Raw genomic sequence first — 16544 nt, forward strand, 5'->3', positions numbered from 1 at the left:
CTGGATAAACGGCCTTTGTAAACAAGCACCAGCTCGTTCTTTTAATTCAGCATCAGAATACGCGCAAATATACTTGAAATTTAATGTAAAAACCACCTGACTGATATGCAAGGAGCCATGATGTAATCCGAAGCTCAGAAAACGGCGGGTGAGGGCGCACACACCTGTGGTCCACACACAGGAGGCACAAGCAGGTAACAAAAAAAAGGGGGGGGGGGTTAGGATATAAACCTCAAGAACTAGATTTATGCTACACAATAAAATTGAAGGTTGGGAGTTTCACCAAAAATTGTGATACTCTGAAAGTAAACCCGGCAGAGAAGCAGGGCCAGTGACACGGCCACCAAGCCTGACAACCCGGTTCAAGCTAAGTGTCTCACATGGCGCAAGGAACTGTAAACTGTCCTCTGACCTTCACAGCAGCAGTACGGCACATGTACCCCACATGTGATCAATCAAATAATAAATGCAAAAAGGTGTTTACATTTAATTTTTTAAATTTATTTATCTGATGTGTACAAGTGTTTTGCCTGCATGAATGTCTGCACCACGTACACACAGTGCCCACAGAGGTCAGAACAGGACATTGGATCCTCTGAAACTGGATTTATAGCTGGTTGTGAGCCACACGTGGGTGTTGGGAATTAAACCTGTGTCATGTGGGAGATGCAGCAGATGCTGAGTGACCTCTCCAGCCCCCCAAATTTGAAGTTTAATAAGTGGCTAGGGATGATGGTACACACCTTTAATCCCAGCAGATGTGAGGCAGAAACAGATAGATCTATGTGAGTCCAAGGCTAACCAGGGATCTCATCTTAAAACCAGACAAACAAAAACATGAAATACCCAAAGTCTGAACTGGGTGGATGGGTTTAATAGTAGACACAAGTAAAGACAGAATTAGTGCAATGCAATAGAGCTGAAGTTCAGACAGAAAACAGGAAAGACCACGGCACACAAATGAAATGCTTATATGGTAAAGGACAGACAGACAAATGAAATGGTTATACGGTAATGGACAGACAAACATGTAGAGAACCAGAAGGAAAGGCGAGAGAAAAAGCTCAAAGATCTCAGAAGCACCGCACACTCTGAGCAAGATAAACAGCAGAACTATCAAAAATCTAAGGCAAAAACAGCCAAACCACCTCAAACCTTGAGAATAACAAGATAAAAATATACATTAAAACAACAGTGCTGGGGCTGGAGAGATGGTTCAGTGGTTAAGAGCACTGACTGCTCTTCTAGAGGTTCTGAGTTCAATTCCCAGCAATCACATGGTGGCTCACAACTATCTGTACTGGGATCTGATGCCCTCTTCTGGTGTGTCTGAAGACAGGGACAATGAACTCATATACATAAAATAAATATTAAACAACAACAACAACAAAAAACGGTGCCCAGGTGATGGTGTCGCACACCTTTGATCCCAGCACTTGGGAGGCAACGGCAGGCAGATCTCTGTGAGTTTGAGGCCAGCCTGGTCTATGGAGTTCCAGGACAGCCAGAACTACAATAGAAACTGTCTTGAAACACAAAATAAATAGGAAAGCCTGAAGACAATGGGGTGGGATTTTTAAATCCCAGACCTAGGACTACACCACTCAGTAAAGTTATCCTTTATAAAGGACCTCGAAGAAAACACCCCAGAAATAAAATCACATCACTAGCAGACTCACGCCAAAGGAAAATACTAAGCAAGTTCTTCAAGTAACATACAAACCATCCAAGATAGATGTCCAAGAGCTGGACATAAGAGAAACATGAAGTTAACAAGAAATGGCATGTGTAAATGGGTAAATTGAAGAACTACATATGTGTCCTGTTAATGACAAATATACAAAAATTAAAATACCTGCCAATAATTCTTCAAGCTAGGGATTGGTAAAAAAAAAAAAAAAAAAAAAAAAAAATGGAGTTAAAATCCTCAGACAGTTTGTCCTGTCCAGGAAATGACCAAAGTCCTTACGTTATATTTCAGTAAGCCAAAGCTACATACTGTTTAAGTCTCTAGGGGTATCCTCAACTAGGGAATTAAACTCTATGCCATAGCAATTACTGTATATACCACACGAGCCTCTCTTCTATACATCTAAAGGGTGTCAGCTATGTGCTATCCCTCAGGGAACTGAGAAAACTGTGCAGAAATCCAGGTAAAGTAACCAGAGAAATTAACAGAGAAGTGAGTATATAATTAATGTTGTCGGGAGTGACAACCCCAGTCAATTGAAAGTACAAGGACACACAGACACATAGACAGATATAGGCACAGACAGACACACACACACTGGGCAGTGCACATAACAAAGACAAAATGACAGCAGCAGCAGCAAGTGACAGAGCTCAGCCTAGGTATATCGGTAACTGAAGTGGAGATTCTATCCATGAAGGCTAAAAGGCAGACAGCAGAGGGGCTGCTCCCAAGGGCTGGGGCTGGAGTGAGGACTATGAAACCTAAGTCCAGTAAAAACTGGAGATATAAATTCAGTTACCTACTGTACAACACAATAGCTCTCAGTACTGCGTTAATTTCTTTCTCTTAAATACTGCTAAGAGACCAGATCTTAAATGTTCTCACTACAAAATATAAGGATGTGAGATGATGATGATGCTAATGACCTTGGTTTACAGTTCTACTACATACATACATACAAACATAAATATATATACATACATATACACAACATATATACATACACATCTACATACATACACACATGCATACACACATATATACACATACATACATGCATACACATATATATACATATACATGCTTACATATACATACACACATACATACATGCATATACACACATACATACATGCATACATGTTTATATAAAAAACATTGAAGACCATGCATACAATTTTTATTCATTAAAAAAAAAACTGTAAATTGTACTGAGGTTCTTGTTAGAAGACAAGGTTATTAAAGCAAAAAATAGCAAACTGCAATTATATACTCTTTGAAATTATTCCTGAAGGATACAGAGAAGATGTAGTGAAACGACAGAAAGCTGTGCTGCCCACAGAACACCAAAAAATACTAAAGATAAAACAAAACTTCTCTCAGCAAGTCTCATCCTGGGCCAACCATGCACACCCTTAAAACATCGAAACACCAAAAGCAAGGACAGAGTGCAGGAAACAGCACTGCTGCCGGAGTGGTGGAGTCCAAGGTGCTCAGCTCAGAAATGAATACACAAGCAAATGTGGCTCCATCCCAGAAGCTAGCTTCCTACAAGCCATTAACACCTCCTGACTGGCAACAAAAAACCACATCGTAGACTCTCCCTAATGACCACCAACCACTTCACGTATAAAAAAAAAGCACCTCACACCCTCCGTGTACTTTAGTGCAAGTTTGATTTGGAAAGTAAAAATTGTATCTCTCTGATAATTGGAAAGATGGATCAGTGGTTAAGAGCATTGGCTGGCCTTCCAGACGACTGGGATTCCATTCCCAGCACCTCCATAGTGGCTCATACTCTCCATAACTATGGTCCCAGAGGATCTGGCCAGGATTCCAAGGGCACCACATGATTGTGGTAAAGAGTCACAAAATATAAAACTATTTTTAAAGTATTTACACGGTGACACACATCTTTAATACCAGCACGCAGACGGTAGAGGCAGGTGGATCTCTGTGAGTTCAAGGCTAGCTTGGTCTACATAGTAAGTTCCAGGACAGCCAGAGCTACAAAGTGACCTTGTCTCAAGAAAACAAACAAAAGAAGCAAGAAGAGAAATGGTATCTCCCTGGGCTATGGCTTCCCTTGGAGGCTCTGGAATCAGAAGCATTCCAGCACCCAAGGCTGGGGACAGCCTCTGTCATACCTGAGCTGCAGCGTCCGTCCCAGGAACTCGGGTGGACCGCCTGCGGGTGACAATGACGGATGGCTGGTGCTCGGTGGGGTACTGCTCGAGACCCTTCCCATCGTCATCAGGACCTCCAACCGGGGCCACCTCAGTCCTCACAGGAACAGACACGGGAATGATGAGGGGAACCATCCCGCTGTCCTCCCGAGCTCTCTTGGCGGCCGAAGCTGACTCGGAGAACTCCACGCCACACTTGGTAGTTGAGGCCAACACGCTTTTCCGCTTCTCCTCAGAGCCATTGGCATCCTGGATAAGAGGGAGATTGGGGAGATGGCAGTGGGTTCAGAAGATGAGCTCCTGATTGCTGGCCTAGGAATCCCATGACCATTTAGCCCAGCAACCCGACCACTACTGGTTGGTTGGTCCTCGTCAGCCTGGCCTTTCCTGGACCATCCCTCCTCCTGTACATGTCAGAATCTCTCGGCCTCCCTTCTGCCTCGTTCTGCCCCCCTGGCCTGAAGCAGTGGATTCCAGGTGGTCCTCTGTCCACAGGTGGCTCGCAGATGTGTCATCTAGCCTATGGGGCGTGGCACATAACCAAGCATCTCGCCAGGGCAAGATGAAGGGAGGGGCTTTGCAGCTATTTCCTCGAAGATATCTGACCAGAGCAGAGCGAAGACTCAAAACTCTGTAGCTTCCCGTGTGTCAACCTGGACCTGAAGGCAACAATGGTTGCATCTTCTAAGGAAGCAGAGAATAAATGCTGATCAAACGGGGTGGGGGTGGGATGGTGTCTATCCTAAGTGACTCAGCCTCTTTACAGAAACCTGGGACAGGTGACAATCATACCCTTGCTACTGACTGACTTTGAGAAGTTAGTTTTGAACAAGCATATAAAAAAAAATTAAAAACCCAAGGTTAATACAAGCACTCAAAGTCTGATTGCCTTTCCTTCCTTTCAGACCTTAAAAAATGAACTTTAGAGCAAAGTAACCTCCTATTCCAGATTATAGCTAATGTATTTTAACACGCGTCACGTGCAAGCACCAGGACGCTCTTGCATCTGAGAATGCTGTGCTGGCTCTCAGCACCCCCTACTCCCAGTCCTCAAGTTCCACAGGAAGAAGCCAACAAGGACTTTCCTACCCACCAACCAGTGTGCTTGGAAACCTCAGCGTCCCTGCAGGTCTGGGTGCCTCATGCAGGGGTATTCTGAATAAAGAGCTCTCATTTCTTTTGATAACTGAACAAAGCCCACCCTATAAACATCACCCCACCCCAGCAGATGCCGCCCTTTCTCACCTGCAGTGAGGCCAGCTCCACCGCTTTCTGGGCCAGAGTTAGCAAATTCGCTTCCTGGGACGCCCTGCGTCTCCGTCTTGTGCTCTGGATCACCCCACTTCTTATCATCTGTCCACAGTCCCCGAGGCCCCCTGCCCTCATGACCTCCTCATTACCCATGGCGGGAGCCTCCCGCTCTCGACCATTGGGTGCCAGTCTGTCCCCATCGGCCAGCAGCTGTGACTCCCTGAGTTCTATCGGGAATCCCAGGGCCTCCGGATGGGGCTGCCCCATGGCGCCTGGTGGTGGCTGCTGCAGAGACCAGTGATGAAGGAACAGATTGCTCGTGGGCTCCTGCCCAGGTTGGGTGCCAGCTCCGTCGAGGGAGTTAGAAGGCAGTATCCCCTCCTTGGAGAGACGGCGGGAGCGACGCGGGAAGGCCATCTGGGACTGAGGTAGCAGGGGCTGTGAAGCAGGGTCCTGCAGGAGGGCCTTGCACAGTTCTTGGTTCACCTCTGGGTTGTGGGGAAAAGGGTAAGGGGCCATGCTACGGTGAGCCAGGTGAGTCTGTCCCAGTGGCCCACCCGGCGCCAGGCCAAAGTCCTGGTGCTGCTGTGAAGGCGGCTGATGCATGGAGTAGTAGTTCTCATACAGCTGCATCTGGGGCAGGGCTGCCGGTGGCTGCTGCTGCTGCTTCTGAGGCGGGAAGGAGGTGGTGGGGTTAGAGGGCTGAGGGCCCTGCCGGAAGACCTGGCGGTTCACCTGGTGGCCAAATGCCAGCTGGAAGGGTTGCAGGGGCAGTGTCTGGTTTGGGGGTTTCTTGGCTGCATGGAAAGAGTTCAAGGGTGCTTGGGGCCTCCCCACCTCCAGCTGTACCTTCTGTGGCACCATGGGCTGCACTGCATTTCCATAGTGATCCAGCTGTGGACCCCCAGGTTTGTTCCCCTTCAGGGCCTCAGGGTGGTTATAGTAGGGAGAGACCCCCACACCTGGATGAGGGCTCCCTTTGGGTCCACTGTAGAGGGACAGGTGATTCCACGTGGAGTGGGGTGGGGGCTGCCCAGGTTGTTGCTGCCAGCCACTGTCACTGATAACTGCACCTCCCCCACGCTCCAGGCCCCGCCCTGGAGCCATCACAGAGTTGGGCCACTTTACTGAGCCTACTTGGGCCTGCTGGGACAACATGGCTGCCGTGGTCCGCTCAGATCCATAAACCACACTATTCAGCAGAGCCAGGTTGTTGGGAGGAGATAGTTCCACAGGCTGGGTGGTGGAGGCAACCCCCGTTGGACCTTCGTGGGCCCCGTACTGTTCCTCCTTAGCTCTGAGGGACTGTGGTGGAGCCTGAAGTGGCGGTGGCTGTTCCTTGGCAGCTGGCTCCTGGTCCCCAAAAGGACAACGCTTGCGCTTATTCTGAGCCTTGGACTGGGCCTGGAGGTTCATGGTGTGGCCAACTAAGCCCGGCAATGAGACGTTCTTCAGCAGCTGCCCATGCCTTGGGAGAAGGTCCTGCTGGAAGCCTGGCCCCAGTCCAGTAGCCAGGGAGGGCAGACAAGGGGCAGAGGAAAACTCAGGAGCCCCAAGGTGAGAACCAAGAAATGTCCACCAGTCCTGCCTCTTCTAGAGAAGTTCTTGAGCTCAGCTACACCTCCCCAACCATGCTGCTGTGACAGGTTCTGGAGCCTGCAGAGGAAAAAGCAGTGACAGTGTCAGCCACATGACCCCTTAGACATGAGCACCAGTGTCCCCCTGCCTCAAGGCCAGGAATCCTGGGGTAGCTGCCAGCAAAGCAGCAGGATGAGGTCTCCTCACTCTTCCTGTCCCACCACCTCCTGGCTAGACTCAGGTCCGCTGAATTTGATTGTGTAACCTGTACCCTGTAAAAAGACACAGGCCGAGGGGCCAAGCAGGGCTAACATGTTGCCTAAGTCCCAAGTTAAACTGGGAAAAGGGAAAACAAAAGCTAAGCTAAGAACCATGTCATATTAAACTAGGCTCCGGCACTGTGCAACCTCGGTCCCGTCCTCTCTACACGGCTGTCTACACAGCAGCTCCAAACCCAGAAGACTTTCCCTAAGTCCCCCTCCACTTGAAGACAATTAGGGGACAGGGACTATTCCCAGCGAGGCCACCCATCCTCTCACACCAGGCTTTTGCAAAGCCCAGAGGGCCCAGAGGGTTAGGCTTGCTGCCTTTTATGCTGAAGCTTGTAGGTGAGGCCCCACCCCTGGGAAGAGTTGCTGGGTGGGGCTCTGACTGCCAGAGTCTTTCTCAAACTAACAGAGAACCTGTTTTGCAACCCAGGCTGGATGAGGGCCCAATTTAGTCTAGTAGCTGGTCAGCAGCTGTTGCTGGCTGCCATCTCCTTCCTCGCCGTGGTTAAAGACTGGCTGGCTAGATCAGAGTCTAACTCAAATATGAAGGGTGTAGAGTTTTAGACCTTAGGCCCTCAACACTGCCCGTAATGTAAAGTGTTCAGGTTTTCGCTTTACCATATTTTGAGGATAGTGTTTCTGGGATAGGGGCTTTATTCGGGCTAAGCACATGTATAAGTGAGCCAGATTCCCCATCCCCCTCTAAGGTGATGTTTAAACTGAATTATATTGGCATTGCAACAGAATAGAACCCAGACCTGTATTTTACAACTTGCATAGCTGCTTGCTTTATCAGTAAGTTTTTGTTCTTTCTTCAGATAAAAAAAATTTTGTTTTTTGTTTATTTGTTTAGATGGCATTGGGTTTGTTTTCCTCTGGGAAGTTGGTCAGAGTAGGAGGTAAACAGCCCACCTCTTCACCAAGACTTGGGCCTGTAGGAAGGCTAGAGGTGAGCAAGGATGAATGTGCAGATCCTGGTATGCCCAGACACTGGAAACAACAGAGATTATGACAGCAGGTGGGGCAGTTCCCAGAAAACCAGCAAAGAACAAACCCGGTGTCATAAGTCCTGCCCACAAGAAGCCCCGCCCACACCTAGCCCCAGCTCCCCTCCCAGGCACTTCGGGTATCGCTGCTCTGCACGTTTCCGCAGTCCAGCCCCGGTTCCCTCCCGGACTGGCCTGCCAGCCAGTCTGCCCGCCTGACTCACTGGCGGCCCCCTCCCTCTCTTTCACTTTCACCCAGCACCCAGAAGGGGAGCAACTTCCTCCTCCATTTCCTTCCTCAGCTTCTGAGCCTGGTAGACAGCGAGAGCTTTAGCCCAGTAGACGTGCACTCCTACTGTTTTCACTGGTGGAAGTCACAGGGACAGAGGGACGGGGCACTGCACACCCTAGGACCAACAGGAAGGGAAGAATTTGGACAAGAGCTCAGAGATCAGGGCTAAGGAACCTCTTTGAACAAATCTTTCTCTTGCTTTTTAAACCCCCTTTCTTGGGCAGCCAGACCAATTCACAACGAAAAACTGAAAGCCATCCATAAATGGAAAATCTCCCTGGGGCCTCCATGATGAAGCTCAAGGGTGGGACTGTCAGGAAGGAGACCAGGAAGGAGACCAGGAAGGAGACCCAAGCCTGGCAAGATGTGTGTGTCTGGAGAAAGGCAGAGGATGGAAGGACCTGTGATGGGGGTGGAGACAGGCCAGAGGGAAGCCCAGCAGTAGGCCACGAAGCTGCAAACTCAGGGATGCTCACATGCACTTGTGCTGGGGGCCTGGAACAGGGGAAGGCCCACGTGGCAGGCAGGCTTGGGTGCACGTGCTGACATGTTCCTGTCATGGGGGCCTAGGTAGGGGATGGCTATTCACTGCCTGGTTTGGGGGGTTGGAGCACAGAAGGCGGAGTCTGGGAAGGGAGCTCCAGGATATGATAGCTCTTGCCCATGGGTGTGGGGGGTGGCGAGGTAGATTAAGTCTGAGGGTGGATCAGCTTTCTGCTTCTTACCCTGTGCACCAGGGGGAACCCATCAACTCAGCATGTTGCCATAAAGACAGGCACTTGCTCAGGACAAGAGGCTGGTTTGGGGAAAGGTGGAATCACCCCATAAGCTTCCTGCCACAGATATCTTCACAACTATGCCCTTCCTGCGCTGCCAAGCAGGACACTAGCGGGCCTAAGAGCAGAGGAAGTGGGAAGGGCTACCTCAGCAGTCACAATCTCTATGTAGCCCAACAATAACAACCAACGCAGCCGGCTTGCCTGTGTCAAGAGGGCCCAACACACTTTGTGCTTTTTAAAATCCCTGTATCAAGCACCAACACTTCAACTCCCATTTTGTAGGTAAGCTAGGTAAGGCCTACAGGAACAAGGTAATTTGCCTACATCACACACACAAGATGAAATCCTCAACACACACCAATCTGATCTTAGCCCCATATACATACCCATCCTTAGGTCAGGGCTTGCTGGACACAGCTCACCACTAGCTTCGGCTGGTCTCCTCCTACTCTTGTTTGAGTAGGTAGCCCTCTCTTCCTCTCCCTAAACATAACCGAGACAAAATCTCCAGAAGCAGGGAAGGGGCCTCTCCACAAAGGGGCAGCGGGTATAAGGTCCAGCTGCAGGAGTCGTGATACCTTTACTGACGAAGCTGGCCCACCTCAAGCCTAGGTTCTAACCCTGGCACTTCTGGCCCTGCCTCAGTCTTGGCCGCTGTGGTGGGCCTTTGAGCTCTCAGAGTTCACTGGCACCTCCCACCCTTACACCAGGACTGAGCCACTTCCTCTCATTTTGCCTGTACCTCCCTTCCTCCCTCTCCTCTGCCCCTCAGGTGCAAGCCAGTCTGACCGTCCTCACAGTGAGGAAGAAGGAAGCCACCTGCTCTGAAGACTGCCAGCCAATGGGCCAAACACCCTAGGTTCAAGAAGTAGCTGTAAGGAGGAACCCCTTGCAGGCAGGTCACCCCTGGGACCAGCGGCAGGGCCTCTGACTGCAAGAACACAGCAGAAGGAAGCCCACAGCCACACGGGGGCCCCAGACACTGTTAACCATTTTATCAGTCGGTTTCTCTGGTCCCTTCCTGTAGGAGCCTCTCCACTGCAACCAGTCTTGGACCAGGGAACCCCAGGGAGACCTAAGCTGAATACAGCCAGTGTCATTATCAGTGGCCTGGAACCAGTGGAGGTCACAGGAAGCTCTTTGGTGAAATGCATCTTCTCTACAGGAAAAAGAAAAGAAAAGAAAAAGGAAAGAAAGAAAGAGAGAGAGAGAGAGAGAGAAAGAGAGAGAGAGAGAGAGAGAAAGAAAGAGAGAGAAAAGAAAAACAAGAGCACACCAAGAAGAAAGTGCTGAAACCACTTATTGGTTTCAGAGATACATGACAAGTTTCTAGAATGTCCTTGGGTGTACACTGTGTTGATGGTCACTACACTCTAAAGGTATGGCAGCTCTTCAAGTGACATAGCAAACCACCAACATGCCCAACGATGGCTAGCCCATCCAGGAGAATCTACTGAACCCTTTGGCATAAGGAAGGAGAGCCAGTTATGGCTACTGAGAGATTGGGCACCTGGGCCATTCGATTTGTCCATCTGAGACACAAGACTGCTGTGAGTCACAGACACCAGTGAGGAGGTGCCCAGCCTGGTCCAGGGTCACAGTGGTTGAACTCTGAAATACAGGTAATAACCAGCTAGAAAGCCCTCCCAGCCATTAGAGTGCTAAACAGTCCTACTCCAAACGTTTATTATGTAGCTCAGGCTAGCCTTGAACTCTAGACCCTCTTACATTATCCACCTGAGTACTGACATATATACCTACTCCTCTCGCTACCCAGCTCAAGGACATAGGGAAATCAAGAGCTTGGTGCCTCCCGCCCGTTAATAAGTAAAACACAGACAGCGTACCCTACAAGACCTTAACTGCCAAGCAAGCCATGTCTCTGAGAATTGAAGAGGCTGCCTTGGGGCAAAGTCTGAAGCACCTACCCTGCCTCAAAGTCCCCAGTCTCTGGCTCCTGCTGCCTCTTCTAGCACTTCCTGCATGAAGAATATGGTCAGGGCTCATCAACCCCCTTTCCCACTGCTTCTAGGTCTCGGACCAAGTTGTGTCCCTGCCTTTCTAACCTTTGCATTTGGCCACACCCCTCTCATCCTTGAGCCAGTGCTTCCTCTGGAAAGCTCTCTGACCCCAAGGCTGGAAGACAGATTACACATCAAGTTTATCATGTTGCCTGACCCCAGCACACACCCATGTGCCACACACTAACTCCCAAGAGCCCAGTTTCCTCATCTCTGCAGAAGACATTTGTGCCTAAACACCTGATCGGGAGCTGCCTGCTCCCAAGATCTGCACTTCGGAACTTACCCAAGCAAAAGTGCACACAGCCAGGTACCCAGCCTGGGGTCCTGCCTAACCCTGAGGCCAGCTTATCACCCAGGTAGACAGCAGAGTTCCTCGTGCTGTTGAGGTGATGAAATAAAGGGCTCATTTTTAGCTTTCCCCAACAACAAGCACAAAAGCCCATGTCCTCTCCAACAAAGCTAAATACAAGGCCTCCTCCAGTGGCAGGCCCATGAGTCATTTGCTCCTGGGTCATCATTCTACTACCCCAAACTACATGCAAGCTACCTGGAAAAGTACCAGCTCTCTGGCTCTCAAGGCTTCTTGCCCCTGCCTGGGTCACGCTCAGGCACACAGGGTTTTAAGTCTGTTTACCTCATGACTTGACATGGTTAAGACTGGGTCTCAAGACACTAAGGTGTCTAAAACATTAAAAGACCATGCCAAGGGGCCCATCATGACCTAGTTGGCCCCCTAATCCAGATTTACTTTCTGAATGGCTCTTTCTCAGTAAACTGAGGTTTCTGGCTTCAACCAGGCTGGGTAAGTGCTTGGGAAATGCCATCTTGGGGGCAGTTAAGAGTTGTGAGGTCTTGGATAAACCTTCCCTCTAGATACAAAGTAGCTGTCCACATGTCATTTGTTTCCCTCACTGTAAAGAGGAGTTCCCACTCAGGCCAGAGATTTGTCAGGACCACTGGATACAGAAGCCCTGTTCTCAAGGAGTTTGCAAGTTTGTGAGAGAGAGGCTTTGATGCATAAGGTACTGACCTGCCTGCCACATGGTGGAAGACCTATGACTGACCCCGTTCCCTATCCATGGTCCCTGACTCACCCTTTCTCCAGACTGAACCTCAGCTCAGAGATGCAGAGCCTAGGTTGACAAGCTGGGGAGAGAGTCCCCAGGGCCTCAGTTAGTAATCGGGCCCGGCTCAGAAACTTGGCACAGGTTCAAGCTCAATACAGTATGAGCTTTGATAGCAAAAAGGCCTGCAGTGAGATGCTTTTAAAGGATTGTGTGTGTGTGCAGCCGGATAGGATACTCAGGCCCCGGCCTGAGCAACTACCTTAATTGTGTCCCTCTCCCATTGCCCCACAAACACCAGCAAGATGTCCATGGCGGACCAGAATGACCAGTTTCCTTTTATAGGAGGGATACAGACGGAAGTGCTACTGAGGCTCAGCAGAGGACCAAGCATCCAGAATCAACTGAGGGACTGACTGACTGTTTGCCTACTAGACAAGGGCCACCACCAATTACAGGAAAACCCTCTCAAAAGGACTCAAGGATCAGAATGAGGAGGGTGACTCTGATAGTTACATACTCTGTAAGAAAAGATAGGGCTGGGCAGATGGCTCAGTAAAGTGCTTGTCACTCAAGTATAGAGTTTTCAGTTTCAAAATCCAGCACCCTTATCAAAAGCTGGACACGACAGGGCACGTATAAGCCCAGACAGGAGGGCTCCTGGGGCTTCCTGGCCAGACAGTCTAGCCAACTACCAAGTTCCAAGTTCAGTAAGAGATCTGACTCAAAACTCAGGTAGAGATATGAATGAGGAAGACACCCAACACTGACCTCTGACCTCCACACTCATGTGTGCTCATGTACCCTGAACCCCAGAGTGAGAGAACATGGAGAGACAAAAATGGCCCCATAGCCCTGTCCTCAGAGGGCTGAAACTGAGGGTGACGGGGGAGGGTTTCTAATCTGTCCCCTCACCAGACCCTCTATGTGCTGTGATGCTCACACCACCAGAGTCTGCTCTGGTTCTTTCTCTTTGGAAAGGTCTGACTCCCTAGTAGGTCTAGGGCAGGGCCCTCTAGAGGCTGCCTGCATGTCCCGGTGCCAACCTCGGCCCAAAGCCAAGAAACAGAGGAGGCCAGTCACAGGGGCCTTGCTTAACGCCGCCTGCCCTGCCTCTTCCCCCACTGCACACACCCTGCTGCAGCTGTGTAGGTCGGCCTGGGCCCCTTCATCCATTCAACAGGCTTTGGATGGCACTGGCTGTAAGCCAGGCTCTAGGGAGACACAGGAGACAAAGCACAGCCTTTACCCCGTGGATCTTCAAGAGAAGTGTGCAGAGACAAGACACAGAAGCACATAGATTCAGCTATACTGTAGGGACGGAGACGGCAAGGATAAACACAAGGGAGAGGTGACCCCGGGGAGTGTCCTCTTTGGGCTTCTGCTGAAGTTGGACCTTTTGCCTGGAAGTTCAGCCTCTATAACTGCTAGCCCTAACTCTGTCTCCAGCACACACTGCCACCCTTCCTGACTCTTCTTGCCAATCTACTTGCTGCTGCTCTATAATGTTTCACAGGGCTCGAAGCAGGCAGAGAGTAATGGAGGGCTTGCCCGGGAACTGGGTCTCTGGTCTCTGGGAACTGGGACTCTGATCTCCACTCACTGGCTCCTGCATCTGAGGAATATGGGAAGACACAGGAACCGATGCAACGCCAATGTAAGAAGCACCAGCCGCACAGACAGTACCCGCAGCTCCACCTGCATGTCCAGACGCTTACCCCCAACTGAGGCATGAGGAGAGAGAGGGTGGCTCTGAAAAGCCTGCCCCAGAGTTCACGAGTGAGCCAGACTACCAACTCCCAATCATATGGCTGCCCCTCCCCCATCATCACACTCTGCAGCCTGACTGTATCCTGTATGGATTCTCAGGATTCTCAAGTCCGTCCTGAGTCTGGAAGGAGAAAGGAAGAAAATAGGAGGTAAAGCCACAGCACTTCATAAGGAGCCTGGACAATGCTGAGCTCTGAGAGATGGTGAGTCAGAGGCTGGGATGTGAAGTTCCCTAGGAACCATTTGCAAGAGTAGTGCTTTGGGCAGAAGACACAAGGCTCCCAAAGAGCCCTCCTGAGTGGACTTTGCTTCAAGAAACCTCTAGGGATGACTATGACTCTTACAGAGCCCAAGGTCCAACTGGGTGCCCATGTTTATGGACCTCTTAAGGTGTGGACAGCATCTTGTCTCATTTAACCCTCACTTTTCTTTGTTTTGTTTTATAGGCAAGGAATGGAATATTCAAAAATATTTAACACAAATGAAGGCAGGAGTGGGGGAAGGGTAGAACAAATGAGGCATAAATTCTACCTTATCAATAACTGCTTAAAATGTGAAGTATCAGATGCTCCAATCAAAATGCAATGGTTGTCAAAATTTCTTTCCCCCCTCTGTCTTTTTTAAAGATATATTTATTATAAGTACACTGTCACTGTCTTCAGACACCAGAAGAGGGCATCAGATCCCATTACAGACTGTTGTGAGCCACCATGTGGTTGCTGGGACTTGAACTCAGAACCTTTGGAAGAGCAGTCAGTGCTCTTAACCACTAAGCCATCTCTCCAGGCGCCCCCCCCCCCCCCTTATTTTCAGAGGCAGGGGTTTTCTGTGTACTTTTGGCTGTCCTGGAACTTGCTCTATAGACCAAGCTGGCCTCAAACTCAGACATCCACCTGCCTCTGCCTCCCAAGCACTGGAGTAAAGGTGAGTGTCACCACTGCCAGATAGAATTTCTTAAAGGTGACCCCATTTTATGTGGTTTACAAAAGACCTAAATAAGTTAAAAATAAAGAATGAAATGAGACACTAGCAATCAGAAAGGCAGAGACAGGTAGATCTCTGACTTTGAGGCCAGCCTGGTCTACATAGTAAGTTTCAGGCTATCCAAGGTTTCATAGTGAGACTCTGTCTCAATCCCATCTCTCTCCAAAGGAAAAAGGAAGAAAAAAAATGGTGCTGGAAAGATGGTTCAGTTGGCAAAGCATTTGCTGTAAGCATGAGGCCCAGGGTTCAGATCTCTGGCACCCACATAAGAAGCAGAACACAGCAGTTCACACTTGTAGTCCCCAGGCTAGGGAAGCAGTGACAGAAGCTTGCTTGTCATCCAATCTAGCTAGTGAGCTCCAGGTTCTGTAAGAGATCTGTCTCAAAAAATAAGGTAGCGACTGAGGAAGATACCTATGTTGACCTCTGGCCTTCACACACACATCTAGAACACACATGAACCCCACACACACCTGCATACGCATGAACATTTGATACACTCACAAAATATATATACACACCAAATAAATATGAGATAAAAGGATGAAACAAGTACCATGCGGACAGTACCCAGAGAGCTGGAAGGGCTGCACAGTATTTGGGTAAAACTGAACTTCAGACAAAAACTGTCATAAACGACAAAGCAAAAACATTTCTCTCAACAGCAATGAGGGAACTACCATACAGGTACCCAACAAAACAAAGCCATGAAGCAAACACTGTCGGAATTCAAGAGAGAGGTATTCAGTTCAACAGTTATCATCAAAGACTTTAACGTTCTACTTTTTTTTTTTTTTTTTTTTTTTTTTGAGAAAAGGTTTTACTCTGTAGCCCAAACTGGTCTTGACGCAATCCTCCTGGCTCTGTCTCTCAAGATGTGAATCCCCAAACCCGGCCTCAGTATTCTGTTTTCAATAATGGACAATACAGTTAAACAGAGGATCACCAAGAAAAAGAAAGCTTAAACGAGACAAACCAATTCTCTCTAAGTGTCTTCTATGTACCACTATGTATGTATATATGTACGTACCCAAAGACAATGCCATGTACTCTCTTCAGAGACTAACTACATTCACTAGGGCAGATCATAAATCAAGCAAGCCATTTTTTACTTTTTAATTTAATGTTATTTATATGGATACACTGTAGCTGTCAGACACACCAAAAGAGGGCATCAGATCTCATTACAGATGGTTGTGAATCAGCATGTGGTTGCTGGGAATTGAACTCAGGACCTCTGGAAGAGCAGTCAGTGCTCTTAACCACTGAGTCATCTCTCCACAGCCCAAGTCTTACTAAGTTTAAAAGGACTGAAATTCTGCAAAGTAGTTTTTGATCAAAACTAGCTAAAGTTCAGAAGCAAATACCAAAACTGAGAAATTGACAGAAAACAACGGTTCTGAGACCTGTTCACATTTTCCTGGTCTGTAAAAGTCGCTCTCCCAACCCACACTCTCCATGCATGGCAGAGCTTGATCTGCAAGCATGTAGGTACTGCCCATTCCTCACACCAGACACGCTGAGTCTGACCCCAAACCTGCACACATCTTTACCGCCAATACTCGGGATATAGAGGCAGGGGGATTTCTCTTAGTTTGAGTTCAGCTTTATCCACATAACATGTTCTAGGCCTGCCAGAGATACACAAGGAAACCCTGTCTCAAAAAA

The 16544-nt window shown here is 48.9% G+C and overlaps 1 protein-coding gene across 3 annotated transcripts in view; it reads right to left on the minus strand.

Moving 5' to 3' along the window:
* The window catches only part of MIDEAS (mitotic deacetylase associated SANT domain protein), a gene marked incomplete at its 3' end in the record, with an annotated part of 69803 nt that overhangs the window by 18842 nt on the left and 34417 nt on the right, over positions 1–16544 (minus strand). For all 3 annotated transcript variants that reach the window (XM_080920698.1, XM_080920699.1, XM_080920700.1), the window contains exons 2-3: positions 5125–6786; positions 3841–4128 (exon numbers count right to left, since the gene is read on the minus strand). In XM_080920698.1, coding sequence (XP_080776824.1) covers positions 3841–4128; positions 5125–6546 — 1710 coding nt within the window. In that variant the 5' untranslated portion in view covers positions 6547–6786. The remainder of the gene's footprint in view (positions 1–3840; positions 4129–5124; positions 6787–16544) is intronic.

Source organism: Micromys minutus, assembly GCF_963924665.1.
Source record: "Micromys minutus genome assembly, chromosome: 1".
Taxonomy (NCBI): domain Eukaryota; kingdom Metazoa; phylum Chordata; class Mammalia; order Rodentia; family Muridae; genus Micromys; species Micromys minutus.